Source organism: Nerophis ophidion, linkage group LG04 (genome assembly GCF_033978795.1).
Source record: "Nerophis ophidion isolate RoL-2023_Sa linkage group LG04, RoL_Noph_v1.0, whole genome shotgun sequence".
Classification (NCBI taxonomy): Eukaryota; Metazoa; Chordata; class Actinopteri; order Syngnathiformes; family Syngnathidae; genus Nerophis; species Nerophis ophidion.
Genome location: NC_084614.1, coordinates 13,216,548 through 13,233,731, shown reverse-complemented (window position 1 = coordinate 13,233,731; position 17,184 = coordinate 13,216,548). Strand labels below are relative to the sequence as shown.

Below are 17,184 nucleotides of genomic sequence, written 5' to 3'. Positions count from 1 at the left end.
ATGGAGGGAGCTGCCATGCAAGGCGCCAACCAGCACCCATCAGGAGCAAGGGTGAAGTGTCTTGCTCAGGACACAACGGACGTGACGAGGTTGGTACTAGGTGGGATTTGAACCAGGGACCCTCGGGTTGCGCACGGCCACTCTCCCCACTGCGCCACGCCGTCCCTAATAGATGTCATCAGTGTTTGAACCTGACAGTGGGTACTTTTGCCTCATATATGACACCAGTGTTGAAAAGCCCTCCCTTTTAGTGAGCGACGAGATGTTTGGGGCGTGTGTGGCGTATCCATCTCTTCCCTAAGTGAGCCGTTTCTCCAAGGCAACTGTTCCGAGCGCAGTGTTATTTCTTGGCCGCGGCCTGTGAAAAATGGGGTCTGGGTAAAAATGCTTTGAGGCACTACTTGGCTCTTCACAAACGATCGCTTGTCCTCCCTCCCTCCCTCCCCACCCCTGCCCGCAGAGCGAGATGGTGCGAGAGCTGGACGGCCACGTGTTGAAGTGCGTGAAGGACCAGAACGGCAACCACGTGGTGCAGAAGTGTATCGAGTGTGTCCAGCCGCACGCGCTACACTTCATCATAGACGCCTTCAAGGGACAGGTACCCACACGCTCTCCTAAACGTCAAAAAGTGCCCGCTTTTAGCGCGTCGTGACGCTGTGTGCTGTGTCGTCATGGCAACAGAAAACCCTCCCCATCCCCTATTCACTTGCTAAACGTCAATTAGCATAACGTGTTAAAAGGCGCATTTTAGCACGTTATGCGTGCGCCGCCAATGCAAACGAGCGTCTCCGTCTTCACACGTCTGCCCACATGTTGTGCGAGAGCGCGTCTCGGGTGTTGTTTGTGCAGGAATGTGTTTTCACCTTCCCTGTGGCGGTGGGCGGGGCCGTGGTTTATGAAGCAACAAAATAACCGAGCCTGCGTTGTAAAGAAGCATAACGTTTTGTTTGCTCGCAGCTTAATTGGAGTACGTGTACTCAACAACAAACTACACCACTTTCCGGACGATACAGGCGCACAAGTATCAAAGTTGCAGTGTCAAATATTTTCCCACAAATTAGCCGCAGATATATACGTTGTGAGGTGAGTTATTTACACAGAAATTTCTGTAAATGTTTATTCACTTATTTTTTTTCCAAAGTGTGTCTGTAACACGGCAGTAAAACGGCTGATCAGACAAAACAGAAGTTATGGTCATGGACCCACTCAGCTAAACAGACTCAATAACTCCACAGTAAATTGACCAAACTGAAACAATGCAAAAAGAATTTGATTGGAAGCTAATAATACTACTACAGACACTAATAAACGTGTTTAGAATATTAGCTAATGCTAACGTCGCTAGCTTTATTACATTACGGTAGCACGTACAAATAAGCATGAAGAAACTCCGACAGACATCACACGTGTGACGGTTTAGTAAGAATTGTTTTAGTTTTATTGTAAAACTTGAGTGATGGATGAATAATCCATACGATTAGAAACGCTATGAGCGATTAGAAGAGAGAATTGCACTTTTACATCCGGTTGAAAGCTTTAAACAGCAGGAAACACTGCAGGCGTTCACCCAGCTGCACCTGCAGTGACCAAACTCGTCCACAAGATGCTGCACTTTCCGGACGATACAGCGCACAAGCATCAAAGTTGCAGTGTCAAATATTTTCCCACAAATTAGCCGCAGATATATACGTTGTAAAGTGAGTTATTTACACAGAAATATTCTGTAAATGTTTATTCACATACTTTGTTTCCAAAGGGTGTCTGTAACACGGCGGTAAAACGGCTGATCAGACAAAACAGAAGTCATGGTAATGGACCCACTCAGCTAAACACTCAATAACTCCACAGTAAATTGACCAAACTGAAACAATGCAAAAAGAATATGATTGTAAGCTAATAATACTACTACAGACACTTGTAAACGTGTTTAGAATATTAGCTAATGCTAACGTCGCTAGCTTTATTACATTACGGTAGCACGTACAAATAAGCATGAAGAAACTCCGACAGACATCACACGTGTGACGGTTTAGTAAGTAAGAATTGTTTTAGTTGTATTGTAAACGTTGCTTGGAGTAACTGATGAAGAATCCATACGGGTAGAAACGCTGTGGATGATTAGAAGACAGAATTGCACTTTTACGTCCGGTTAAAAGCTTTAAACAGCAGGAAACACTGCAGGCGTTCACCCAGCAGCACCTGCAGTGAGCAAACTCGTCCACAAGATGCCGCACTTTCTGGACGATACAGCGCAGAAGTATCAAAGTTGCAGTGTCAAATATTTTCCCACAAATTAGCCGCAGATATATACGTTGTGAAGTGAGTTATTTACACAGAAATATTCTATAAATGTTTATTCACATACTTTTTTTCCAAAGGATGTCTGTAACACGGCAGTAAAACTGCTGATCAGACAAAACAGAAGTCATGGTCATGGACCCACTCAGCTAAACAGACTCAATAACTCCACAGTAAATTGACCAAACTGAAACAATGCAAAAAGAATATGATTGGAAGCTAATAATACTACTACAGACACTAGTAAACGTGTTTGGAATATTAGCTAATGCTAACATCGCTAGCTTTATTACATTACGGTAGCACGTACAAATAAGCATGAAGAAACTCCGACAGACATCACACGTGTGACGGTTTAGTAAGAATTGTTTTAGTTTTATTGTAAAACTTGAGTGATGGATGAAGAATCCATACGATTAGAAACGCTATGAGCGATTAGAAGAGAGATTTGCACTTTTACATCCGGTTGAAAGCTTTAAACAGCAGGAGACACTGCAGGCGTTCACCCAGCGGCACCTGCAGTGACCAAACTCGTCCACAAGATGCCACACTTTCCGGACGATACAGCGCACAAGTATCAAAGTTGCAGTGTCAAATATTTTCCCACAAATTAGCCGCAGATATATACGTTGTGAAGTGAGTTATTTACACAGAAATATTCTGTGAATGTTTATTCACATACTTTTTTTCCAAAGGGTGTTTGTAACACGGCAGTAAAACGGCTGATCAGACAAAACAGAAGTTATGGTCATGGACCCACTCAGCTAAACACTCAATAACTCCACAGTAAATTGACCAAACTAAAACAATGCAAAAAGAATATGATTGTAAGCTAATAATACTACTACAGACACTTGTAAACGTGTTTTTGATATTAGCTAATGGTAACGACGCTAGCTTTATTACATTATGGTAGCACGTACAAATAAGCATGAAGAAACTCCAACAGACATCACATGTGTGACGGTTTAGTAAGAATTGTTTTAGTTTTATTGTAAAACTTGAGTGATGGATGAATTATCCATACGATTAGAAACGCTATGAGCGATTAGAAGAGAGAATTGCACTTCTACATCCGGTTGAAAGCTTTAAACAGCAGGAAACACTGCAGGCGTTCACCCAGCTGCACCTGCAGTGACCAAACTCGTCCACAAGATGCCGCATTTTCCGGACGATACAGCGCACAAGCATCAAAATCGCAGTGTCAAATATTTTCCTACATATTAGCCGCTTATTCATACGTTGTGAAATGAGTTATTACACAGAAATATTCTGTAAATGTTTATTCACATACTTTGTTTCCAAAGGGTGTCTGTAACACGGCAGTAAAACGGCTGATCAGACAAAACAGAAGTCATGGTCATGGACCCACTAGCAAGTTTCTTTCTTTCTTTTTCTTTCTTTAGTTTATTTCAATTAACACACTTACAGTATAATACATCACACAATTTCCTATCATTTCACTTTACATTATGTCCGAAAAGGAGTAGGAAGAAGCAAAGTGTGTACATATACATTTATTTACTGACTTTTTTATAGTAAAATGACATCCGTGTAGTTTTGTAAAAGACTGGGGGTCTTTCCATTACAGGGGGGCCCGAGGCCCACTCCTATAATAACAATGAATTGGTCATCTTACTTATATTATTCTTATGTCAATTCATATAAATATGTGAATGTTGTCTGTCTATCCGTGTTGGCCCTGCGATGAGGTGGCGACTTGTCCAGGGTGTACGCCACCTTCCGCCCGATTGTAGCTGAGATAGGCACCAGCGCCCCCCACGACCCCAAAAGGGAATAAGTGGTAAAAAATGGTTGGATATAAATGTTATAATTAATTGACATGGACTTATGTTGTGCTAAAAGAAACAAACTAATTGAACATTTAACTGAATTGTCAGTCAAATTAAAGTGCAAATAAAAATATAGCTTCAGCACTTTAATCATACTTTTCGCCTTTGAAGAAAACTCTAAGACTTAAGCTACAGGCTACCGTGTTTTCCGGAGTATATTATGGTATATAAGCCGCTCCCGCAAAATGTTAGACGAAAGTGCGTGTAACGCGGCAGTAAAACGGCTGGACAAACAAAACAGACACATTCGCTGTCCAATCAGCAAAACAGACTCAATAACACCACGGTGACGCTTTGATGAATTTTCAAAACTGAAATGATTAAAAAAAAAATGCCATTGTAAGTTGATAATACTAATAAAGACACTTGTAAAAGTGTTAGCATATTAGCTAATGCTAACGACGTTACATTCAGTTGCACGTGCAAATATGCATGCAAACACTCCCACAGACATCCCACATGGAACGGCTTAGTAAGGATCCGGAGTATAAGTGCTAAGTTCAATGACTCTAAGTCCATGGAATAAGTCCCATCTGGTCCAGACAAGCACATTCATGGTCAAGCCAGTCCAAGGACTAATATTCCAGCTGCCTTGCCACAACAAGGCCGCCACGAGGCACCTCGGTGGAGAGAGTCAACATTGGCACAGTCCTGTGAGGAATAGTTTCATCATGTTCTCACAACAAGAGGAATACTTGCTCGCAGTCATTTTGACCGGTCAGGAGGTTCGAAAAACCGACCTGATACGGTTTGAGACTGTACAGAGCACACGTGTCCAACTCCAGGCCCAGGGGCCAGATCTGAACCGACCCGACGCGTTATTTAATGTGGCCCCCTGGGAATAATGTGCATATTTCATCTTTCTTACTAAATGTTTTCATTGTTTTCATACACATTAAATTTCATGTTTTTAAACTTTGATATGTACTGTATTTTTCGGACTATAAGTCGCGTTTTTTTTCATAGTTTGGCCAGGGGTGTGACATATACTCCGGAGCGACTTATGTGTGAAATTATTAACACATTACCGTAAAATATCAAATAATATTATTTATCTCATTCGCGGAAGGGACGAGGAAAATGTTAGCAGTCATCACACACACACACACGTCAACCAATAAGAATTTGGTTAGGATGACATGAAGTCGAATATTTCCAAAAGCAATTTAAAATGTGGACTCGTCAGACCACAGAACACTTTTCCACTTTGCATCAGTCCATCTTAGATAATGTCGGGCCCAGAGAAGCCGGCTGCGTTTCTGGATGTTGTTGATAAATGGCTTTCGCTTTGCATAGAAGGGCTTTAACTTTCACTTACAGATGTAGCAACAAACTGTATTTAGTGACAGTGGTTTTCTGAAGTGTCCCTGAGCCCATGTGGTGATATCCTTTAGAGATTGATGTCTGTTTTTGATACTGAGGGAGCGAAGGTCAAGGTCATTCAATGTTGGTTTCCGGCCACGCCGCTTACAAGGAGTGATTTCTCCAGATTCTCTGAACATTTTGATGATATTATGGACCGTGGATGTTGAAATCCCTAAATTTCTTGCAATTGCACTTTGAGAAACGTTCTTAAACTGTTTGACTATTTGCTCACGCAGTTGTGGACAAAGGGGTGTACCTCGCCCCATCCTTTCTTGTAAAAGACTGAGCATTTTTTGGGAAGCTGTTTTTATACCCAATCATGGCACTCACCTGTTCCCAATTAGCCTGCACACCTGTGGGATGTTCCAAATAAGTGTTTGATGAGCATTCCTCAACTTTTTCAGTATTTATTGCCACCTTTCCCAACTTCTTTGTCACGTGTTGCTGGCATCAAATTCTAAAGTTAATGATTATTTGCAAAAAAAAAATGTTTATCAGTTTGAACATCAAATATGTTGTCTTTGTAGCATGTTCAACTGAATATGGGTTGAAATTGATTTGCAAATCATTGTATTCTGTTTATATTTACATCTAACACAAATTCCCAACTCATATGGAAACGGGGTTTGTACATGAATAATATCCATTGTGAATTTTACACAAACAAAATATACGCAATACATTTATGTTGTTTATTTTAAATTTTCAGTCTTGCAATCCTAAATGGAAAAAGAAAAAAATAATGACAAGAAGAATTCAAAATAAGGAACATAAATCCCCAACAAAACCTCTGGAGTTTCTGTTTCTTCATACTGTTAACTAGCTGCACACGCTGGAATTAAGTAGCGAGGGCCGAATAATGAATTTATTGACAGTGTAGTGTGAAAGCCAGTGTGTTTACTTTGCAATTAGGTCAACTCGGTCTCAAAGGAATATAACGCTTGGGCTCTTGGAACCGTGGCCCTCATCATGATGTAGTTGAATAGCCCTGAGATATTAGACTTTTGTTTACTTACTGTGTACTATTGACTTTGTTTTGATCAAATAATTGAATGAACTAAAAGTAAATAAGGAAGTAGTTCCAATATTGAGTAGCTCAGGGGTCACCAACCTTTTTGAAAGCAAGAGCTACTTCTTGGGTACTGATTAATGCAAAGGGCTACCAGTTTGATACACACTTAAATAAATTGCCAGAAATAGCCAATTTGCTCAATTTACCTTTAATAAATAATCTATATATATATATTAAAAAATGGGTATTTCTGTCTGTCATTCTGTCGTACATTTTTTTTCCTTTTACGGAAGGTTTTTTGTAGAGAATAAATGTTGAAAAAAAAAACACTTAATTGAACGGTTTAAAACAGTGGAAAACAGGAAAAACATTAAAATTTGAAACATGGTTTATCTTCAATTTCGACTCTTTAAAATTCAAAATTCAACCAAAAAAAAGAAGACAAAAACTAGCTAATTCGATTTTTTTATTTTTTATTAAAAAAATAATTTATGGAACATCATTAGTAATTTTTCCTAATTAAGATAAATTTGAGAATTTTGATGACATGTTTTAAGTAGGTTCAAATCCAATCTGCACTTTGTTAGAATATATAACAAATTGGACCAAACTATATTTCTAACACAGACAAATAATTATTTCCTCTAGATTTTCCAGAACAAAAATTTTAAAAGAAATCCAAAAGACTTTGAAATAAGATTTAAATTTGATTCCACAAATTTTCTAGATTTGCCAATTTTGTGGGGGGGAATTTTAATCATAATAAGTTTGAATAAATATTTCACAAATATCGTTGGTCGAAAAAACAGAAAGCATAGCTTGGTTGGTACAGTTGGTACAACTTGAGGGTTGCAGGTTCGATTCCCACTTCCGCCATCCTAGTCACTGCCGTTGTGTCCTTGGGCAAGACACTTTACCCACCTGCTCTCAGTGCCACCCACACTGGTTTAAATGTAACTTAGATAAATAAATAAATAAATGGGTTGTACTTGTATAGCGCTTTTCTACTTTCAAGGTACTCAAAGCGCTTTGACACTACTTCCACATTTACCCATTCACCCACACATTCACACACTGATGGAGGGAGCTGCCATGCAAGGCGCCAACCAGCACCCATCAGGAGCAAGGGTGAAGTGTCTTGCTCAGGACACAACGGACTTGACAAGGTTGGTACTAGGTGGGATTTGAACCAGGGACCCTCGGGTTGCGCACGGCCACTCTTCCACTGCGCCACGCCGTCCCTATGTAAAGCGCTTTGAGTCACTCGAGAAAAGCGCTATATAAAAAGATATAATATAATATATATAAAATTAATTACTTAAATTAAAATGTATTTATTATTCTTAATAAAAAAAAAATTACTTGAACATTGATTTAAATTGTTAGGAAAGAAGAGGAAGGAATTTAAAAGGTAAAAAGGTATATGTGTTTAAAAATCTTAAAATCATTTTTATGGTTGTATTTTTTTCTCTAAAATTGTCTTTCTGAAAGTTATAAGAAGCAAAGTAAAAAAAAAAAAGAATTTATTTAACAAGTGAAGACCACGTCTTTAAAATATTTTCTTGGATTTTCAAATTCTATTTGAGTTTTGTCTCTCTTAGAATTAAAAATGTCAAGCAAAGCGAGACCAGCTTGCTAGTAAATAAATACGATTTAAAAAATAGAGGCAGCTCACTGGTAAGTGCTGCTATTTGAGCTATTTTTAGAACAGGCCAGCGGGCGACTCATCTGGCGTTGGTGACCTCTGGAGTAGATCTTTTAAACTTTTAATAGTGCTGGCCATAAAAATATACAGGTACTTTCTGGGTCTCAATTGTTTTCTACCACGGAGGAAATCATTTTTTGGGGCCGATTGCACTCAGGACTATTTGTGGGACACGGGAATGAAATGTGGTGTAACCCGCAGGTGTTTGCCCTCTCCACCCACCCGTACGGCTGCCGGGTCATCCAGCGCATCCTGGAGCACTGCCTCCCCGAGCAGACGCTGCCCATCCTGGAGGAGCTCCACCAGCACACGGAGCAACTGGTGCAGGTAGGAACCGCGCCAACGCCTCACCCGCCGCAAACCCGAGGCTGCGCTCACGTGCTCCTTTGACGTGTGCGCGCAGGACCAGTACGGCAACTACGTCATCCAGCACGTGTTGGAGCACGGCCGGGCCGAGGACAAGAGCAAGATCGTGGCGGAGATCCGGGGGAACGTGCTGGGACTCAGCCAACACAAGTTTGCCAGGTAGACCAACCCGACACGGGTGCCAGCTTCATGTGAGACAGAGGGTTCTTTCACTACAGAGGGGCCCGGGACCCACTCCAATATTAACACTGAATTAGTAATCTTACTTAAATTATTATTTTTGTGTCTAATTCATGTAATTAGGTGGGTAGGTTGTGAGTTCAAACCCAGGCCGAGCCATACCAAAGACTATAAAAATGGGAGCCATTACCTCCCTGCTTGGCACTCAGCATAAAGGGTTGGAATTGGGACACGGCCACCGCTGCTGCTCACTGCTCCCCTCACCACCCAGGGGGTGATCAAGGCTGGTGGGTCAAATGCAGAGAATAATTTCGCCACACCTGGTGTGTGTGTGACTATCATTGGTACTTTAACTTTGAACTTTAAATAATTTACATACACTTAAAGAAATACAATAATTGAAAAGTGAGTGTGTTTCTTAACTGAATTGTCAGTAACATCCATCCATTTTTCTACCGCTAATTCCCTTTTTGGGGTCGCGGGGGCCGCTGGCGCCTATCTCAGCTACAGTCGGGCGGAAGGCAGGGTACACCCTGGACAAGTCGCCACCTCATCGCAGGGCCAACACAGATAGACAGACAACATTCACACTCACATTCACACACTAGGGCCAATTTAGTGTTGCCAATCAACCTATCCCCAGGTGCATGTCTTTGGAGGTGGGAGGAAGCCGGAGTACCCGGAGGGAACCCACGCATTGACGGGGAGAACATGCAAACTCCACACAGAAAGATCCCGAGCCTGGATTTGAACCCAGGACTGCAAGACCTTTGTATTGTGAGGCAGACGCACTAACCCCTCTGCCACTGTGAAGCCCGGTGTCAGTAACATGAAAGTGCAAATAAAAAGACAGCTTCACCACTTTAGTCATCATTTTTGCGCTTAACTTTCGTCTTGTGTTAGGGTTTGGCACCGACCCGTTTTAGTTTTTAAATTCATAAAAGAACCACATAAATTAATTTTTTTGCATCAAGGCTTTTTGACTTTGTCAGGAACCTCTATTTCAACAAAACAAAACTTTTTTTTTTGTTTTTCACTAAATTATAAAATGCTCTGGTTGAAATTATGACCTTGGTGTTGTTAGGGTCGGTTTCGACCCAATTGTAAAAATAAGATCATCAAGCAATGATTAGAGCCAAAACTGAACACACTAACAGCCAGCTCCTCTCCCAATCATATGAGCTTTAGAGGATTCTCAAAACACTCCTGCAGGGCGGTATAGCTCGATTGGTAGAGCGGCTGTGCCAGCAACTTGAGGGTTCCAGGTTCGATCCCCGCTTCCGCCATCCTAGTCACTGCCATTGTGTCCTTGGGCAAGACACTTTACCCAGCTGCTCCCAGTTCCACTCACACTGGTTTAAATGTAAACATTTGATATTGGGTTTCACTATGTAAAGCGCTTTGAGTCACTAGTGAAAAAGCGCTATATAAATATAATTCACTTCACTTCACTGCAGACATCACACATGGGACAGTTTAGTAAGTATAAATAGTTTTAGTTATGTTGTAAATAGAGATGTCCGATAATATCGGATTGCCGATATTATCAGCCGATAAATGCTTTAAAATGTAATATCGGAAATTATCGGTATCTGTTTCAAAAAGTCAAATTTATGACTTTTTAAAACGCTGTTTTGTACACGGAAGTAGGGAGAAGTACATAGCGCCAATAACCTTAAAGGCACTGCCTTTGCGTGCCGGCCCAATCACTTACGACTTTTCACACACACAAGTGAATGCAATTCATACTTGGTCAACAGCCATACAGGTCACACTGAGGGTGGCCGTATAAACAACTTTAACACTGTTACAAATATGCGCCACACTGTGAACCCACACCAAACAACAATGACAAACACATTTCGGGAGAACATCCGCACCGTCACACTACAGAACAAATAGCCAAAAACCCTTGCAGTACTAACTCTTCCGGGATGCTACAATATACCCCCCCCCCCCCCCCCCCCCCCCCCCCGCCTCAACCTCCTCATGCTTTCTCAGGGAGAGCATGTCCCAAATTCCAGGCTGCTGTTTTGAGGCATGTTAAATAAAATAATGCACTTTGTGACTTCAATAATAAATATGGCAGTGCCATGTTGGTATTTTTTTTTCCAAAACTTGAGTTGATTTATTTAGAAAAACCTTGTTACATTGTTTAATGCATCCAGCGGGGCATCACAACAAAATTTGGCATGATATTATGTTCATTCTACAACTGTATAAATCAGTATCGGTAATTAAGAGTTGGACAATATCTGGAAATCGGCAAGAAAGCCATTATCGGACATATCTAGTTGTAAAACTTATAAGTGTTGCTCGGAGTGATGAATGAAGAATCCTTACGAGTAAAAACGCTATGGATGATTAGAACACGGAATAGCAATTCTACTTCCGGCCGAAGGTTCCATTTAAACCAGGGGTCGGCAACCTTTACCACCCAAAGAGCCATTTTGACCCGTTTCACAAAATAAAGAAAACTATGGGAGCCACAAGACTCTTTTGAAATTTAAAATGAAATAACAGCGTACAAAGTTGTTTTTTTTCTTTGTGCTATGTATTAACCAGGGGTTTCAGACACGCGGCCCGCACCTTAACATGAAAATGTAATATTAGTGCAGCCCGCGAATTTTATTTGAATGCCGCTTGACATCACATTTGCCAACCATTTCAATTTTTCTGGGAGACTACCAAGTTTCAGAGCAACCTTTCGCTCGACTGTCTGCAGGTTTTCACCCAAACAACAATAATAAGGGCATGCTATGATGACAGTGCGTGTCAAACAGCTTACCAGCCCATTCACATGTTGCATGAGGCTTCTGCAGACACACTAAGCGACTGCAAGGCATACTTGCTCAAGAGCCATACAGGTCACACTGAGGGTTGTTATATATACAACTTTAACACTCTTACTCATATGCGCCACACTGTGAACCCACACCAAACAAGAATGACAAACACATTTCAGGAGAACATCCGCACTGTAACACAACATAGACACAACAGAACAAATACCCAGAATCCCATGTATCCCGGACTATTCCGGGCCACATTACACACCCCCGCATACTAGATGTGGCTTAGATAGCATAGTATTAAAGCGGACGCGCCGACATGGTCGAGAGGACGTTTAAGGCATTGCCATCACGGCACGGCCTCAACATTGTTGGCTTGGTGAAGGTCTGAGAATTTATCGTGGGGAGATTCCTGGGAGAGGCACTGAAATCCGGATGAATGGGGGGGTCGGCAAGTATGCAGCTGAGCCACATCAGAGTGATCCAAGAAGCGGGGGTTGCTGACCCCTGATTTAAATATAAGGGCAACGCATCACCTTTAGTGAGCGACCTCGTCCAAAAGATGGCGCCAAAACACAACAACACACCTTTTCAGTGTCTGCTTGTATTTTTTTTGTAACTATATGCTTTATGGCCGTCGGCAAAGAAAAATACGTAAATTAGCCGCACTGTTTTATAAGCCGCAGGGTTCAAAGTGTAGGGAAAAAGTAGAATTTACGCTGCCTGTTTGTTTGATATTGTCATCACCGCCACAAGTGGTGGGAAAGTGTCCCGCTGCGGCCCATATACAAAACGGGTATCTTTTTTTGGGCAACCCAACAACGGGCCTTATGGCTAAGAAACGAGTGTGACATGGTTGGTTTTGTCCCCATAGCAACGTGGTGGAGAAGTGTGTGACGCACGCCTCGCGGGCCGAGCGGGCGGTGCTGATCGACGAGGTGTGCAGCCTGACGGAGGGCCCCCACAGTGCCTTATACACCATGATGAAGGACCAGTACGCCAACTACGTGGTGCAGAAGATGATCGACGTGGCGGAGCCCACCCAGCGCAAGATCGTCATGCACAAGGTGTGTGTGTGTGTGTGTGTGTGTGTGTGTGTGTGTGTGTGTGTGTGCGTGCTGCACAAAGGTCAACATAGGCTCCGGAGTCATCGACGCTTTCATTGTTGCGTCTTATATCGATCAATTATTGATGTTTCTTAATGACTAATAAAAATAAGGAGCAGGGGGAAAATATATAAAATACTTTTTTATTTTTTTAATTTGAACATTAAATGTCAATACAAGTATAGTAAACCATGTACACAAAATAGTAAAATCACATGAATATCAATCAATTTTTATAATTATAGCCCTGAATCACGAGTGTCTCAAAGGGCTGCACAATCCACGACGACGTCATCGGTTCAGATCCCACATCAGGGCAAGGAAAAACTCACAACCAGGTGGGATGACAATGAGAAACTTTGGGGAGGACCGCAGATGTGGAGGATCTAGCATAATGTTGTGAGAGTCCAGTCCATAGTGGATCCAACATGATAGTGAGAGTCCAGTCCATAGTGGATCTAATATAATAGTGAGAGTCCAGTCTATTGTGGATCTAACATAATAGTGAGAGTCCAGTCCATAGTGGATCTAACATAATAGTGTGAGAGTCCAGTCCATAGTGGAGCCAACATAATAGTGAGAGTCCAGTCTATTGTGGATCTAACATGATAGTGTGAGAGTCCAGTCCATAGTGGATCCAACATAATAGTGAAAGTCCAGTCCATAGTGGATCTAACAAAATAGTGAGAGTCCAGTCCATAGTGGATCTAACATAATAGTGAGAGAGTCCAGTCTGTAGTGGATCTAGCATAATAGTAAGAGTCCAGCCCATAGTGGATCTAACATAATAGTGTGAGAGTCCAGTCCATAGTGGATCTAACATAATAGTGAGAGTCCAGTCCATAGTGGATCTAACATAATATTCTGAGAGTCCAGTCCATAGTGGATCTAACATAATAGTGTGAGAATCCAATCCATACTGGATCTAACATAATAGTGAGAGTCCAGTCCATAGTGGATCCAACATAATAGTGGGAGTCCAGTCCATAGTGGATCTAACATAATAGTTTGAGTCCAGTCCATAGTCGATCTAACATAATAGTGAGAGTCCAGTCCATAGTGGATCTCACATAATAGTTTGAGTCCAGTCCATAGTGGATCCAACATAATAGTGAGAGTTCAGTCCATAGTGGATCCAACATAATAGTGAGAGTCCAGTCCATAGTGAAGCTAACATAATAGTTTGAGTCCAGTCCATAGTGGATCTAACATAATAGTGAGAAACCAGTCCATAGTGGATTTAACATAATAGTGAGAAACCAGTCCATAGTGGATTTAACATAATAGTGAGAGTCCAGTCCATAGTGGATCCAACATAATAGTGAGAGTCCAGTCCATAGTCGATCTAACATAATAGTGAGAGTCCAGTCCATAGTGGATCCAACATAATAGTGAGAAGTCAGTCCATAGTGGATCCAACATAATAGTGAGAGTCCAGTCCGTAGTGGATCTAACATAATAATGTGAGTCCAGTCCATAGTGGATCTAACAAAATAGTGTGAGTCCAGTCCATAGTGGATCTAGCATAATAGTGAGAGTCCAGTCTACATTGGATCTAGCATAATAGTGAGAGTCCAGTCCATAGTGGATCTAACATAATAGTGAGAGTCCAGTCCATAGTGGATCTAACATAATAGAGACAGTCCAGTCCATAGTGGATTCAACATAATAGTGAGAAACCAGTCCATAGTGGATTTAACATAATAGTGAGAGTCCAGTCCATAATGGATCTAACATAATAGTTTGAGTCCAGTCCATAGTCGATCTAACATAATAGTGAGAGTCCAGTCCATAGTGGATCTCACATAATAGTTTGAGTCCAGTCCATAGTGGATCCAACATAATAGTGAGAGTTCAGTCCATAGTGGATCCAACATAATAGTGAGAGTCCAGTCCATAGTGGAGCTAACATAATTGTTTGAGTCCAGTCCATAGTGGATCCAACATAATAGTGAGAAACCAGTCCATAGTGGATTTAACATAATAGTGAGAAACCAGTCCATAGTGGATTTAACATAATAGTGAGAATCCAGTCCATAGTGGATCTAACATAATAGTGAGAGTCCAGTCCATAGTGGATCTGACATAATAGTGTGAGAGTCCAGTCCATAGTGGATCTAGCATAATAGTAAGAGAGTCCAGTCCATAGTGGATCTAACATAATAGTGAGAAACCAGTCCATAGTGGATTTAACATAATAGTGAGAGTCCAGTCCATAGTGGATCTAACATAATAGTGAGAGTCCAGTCCATAGTGGATCTAACATAATAGTTTGAGTCCAGTCCATAGTCGATCTAACATAATAGTGAGAGTCCAGTCCATAGTGGATCCCACATAATAGTTTGAGTCCAGTCCATAGTGGATCCAACATAATAGTGAGAGTTCAGTCCATAGTGGATCCAACATAATAGTGAGAGTCCAGTCCATAGTGGAGCTAACATAATAGTTTGAGTCCAGTCCATAGTGGATCTAACATAATAGTGAGAAACCAGTCCATAGTGGATTTAACATAATAGTGAGAAACCAGTCCATAGTGGATTTAACATAATAGTGAGAGTCCAGTCCATAGTGGATCTAACATAATAGTGAGAGTCCAGTCCATAGTGGATCTAACATGATAGTGAGAGTCCAGTCCATAGTGGATCTAACATAATAGAGACAGTCCAGTCCATAGTGGATCTAAAATAATAGTGAGAGTCCAGTCCATAGTGGATCTAACATAATAATGAGGGTCCAGTCCGTAGTGGATCTAACATAATAATGAGGGTCCAGTCCGTAGTGGATCTAACATAATAATGAGGGTCCAGTCCGTAGTGGATCTAACATAATAGTGTCACCCACATCTGTGGTCCTCTCCAAGGTTTCTCGTTGTCATCCCACTGGGTTGTGAGTTTTTCCTCGCCCTGATGTGGGCTCTGAACCGAGGATGTCGTCGTGGCTTGTGCAGCCCTTTGAGACACTCGTGATTTAGGGCCACATAAAAAAACATTGATTGATTGATTGAGGGCATTTTTGTTAATATTCTTTGTGTCCCCGGTGGCGTGGGCTGCAGATCCGGCCCCACATCTCCACGCTGAGGAAGTACACGTACGGCAAACACATCCTGGCCAAGCTGGAGAAGTACTACATGAAGAACGGCGTGGACCTGGGCCCCCTCTGCGGGCCCCCCAACGGCATCATGTAAACCCGTTTCCGTGGCAACCCTTCCGGAGGAGCCCGTTGCTTTTTTTAGGTCATATGCCCGCAACATCTCTCAGGCCGGCCGACTTGACTTCAGGCGTGGCGGCGGTGAGACTCCTTCCATTTCTCTTCCTCCCTTTCTTCTTTTCCATCTTTCTTTCACTTTGAGGCTCCTCCTTCTTTTCCACACCGGCCTACACATCACTTAGCATGGGAGGTGGCTTCTCTGCTCTTGCTTCTATAAATATAACCTGTATACTTGGTGTAGACCTTTGCATATACATATATACATACATATATATATATATATATATAAATATATATATACAACTTTGTAGTTTTTCTGGGTTTTGATGTTGACTCTGTATCTATAGTGTATCCTAGTAGTGACCACATACTGTATAATTGTACATTTGTAAACCCCTTGTAATGTAAAAGTGCTTTACCGCCATTTTTTTGGGTATGAGGGAAGAAAAAAAGGCAAGAAAAAGAGCTGGCTGGAGAACAAAAAAAAAAGTTAGAACTCCCCTTTTGTGCATTTCAGTGTATATTCTCCCCCTCAGTTGTGACATGAGTTGTTGTATATTGTAAATTGTAATATCAAATGTTTTGTTTTCTATACAGCGTAGTACTTGTACAAACATTGGACACGCCTGCTTTTATCTTGTCACTGCTTAACTTAAAAAAGCTCCCACCGACTTCCATTTTTTTTGGATCTTTTTTTCTTTTCTTTTTTTTAAACATCTTTTATAGGAACGCTCCACCTCACCAAAAGTGGTCACGTGTGAAAGGTTTTTGCTGACTGTACAGAGAGGATTCTTGTGTTTTTTTTCGGGCCATTTCTTAGGCGCTGTATGATAGTGTCCAGGTATTTAGTTGTTGTTTGGGGTGACAGGGGTGTACATTTGGAGCAGCCTTGTGTATATTTACTACCAGCACACCTTGTAACCATATGTGTATAGTTAACAGAACCTGTGTATGCTTATTGCCTGGGCGACTATTTTTTGTAACTCCTGTTGTAGATTGTCTCTAAACAACTGTGTGATCTTTATTTTGAAACCAAACAAAAACAAAAGAAACAAAACAAACAAACAAAAAACTTTGAAAATTGAAGAGCGTGTGCAGTGTGTGTCTTTCAGTGTCGCCCACAGTCCGCCGGAGACCGAAATCCAAAGGTAGGTATATTTTTAGTTATTTTTTAAGACAAAACACTAGTTGACCTTATATTTGGTATCTTTTTTTTACTCAAAAACGAAGTATTAATTATTTAATAAATACATAGTTTAATCATTTCCCTTTAATTACTATAAAAATTAACCAGGATATT

General features: G+C 41.2%; 1 protein-coding gene across 2 annotated transcripts in view; it reads left to right on the top strand.

Moving 5' to 3' along the window:
• Positions 1-16,970, top strand: part of pum1 (pumilio RNA-binding family member 1) — an 87,875-nt gene extending 70,905 nt beyond the window's left edge. For both annotated transcript variants that reach the window (XM_061897102.1, XM_061897100.1), the window contains exons 19-23: positions 461-598; positions 8,435-8,560; positions 8,637-8,758; positions 12,446-12,638; positions 15,730-16,970. In XM_061897102.1, coding sequence (XP_061753086.1) covers positions 461-598; positions 8,435-8,560; positions 8,637-8,758; positions 12,446-12,638; positions 15,730-15,861 — 711 coding nt within the window. In that variant the 3' untranslated portion in view covers positions 15,862-16,970. The remainder of the gene's footprint in view (positions 1-460; positions 599-8,434; positions 8,561-8,636; positions 8,759-12,445; positions 12,639-15,729) is intronic.
• The last annotated feature ends 214 nt before the right edge of the window (positions 16,971-17,184 follow it).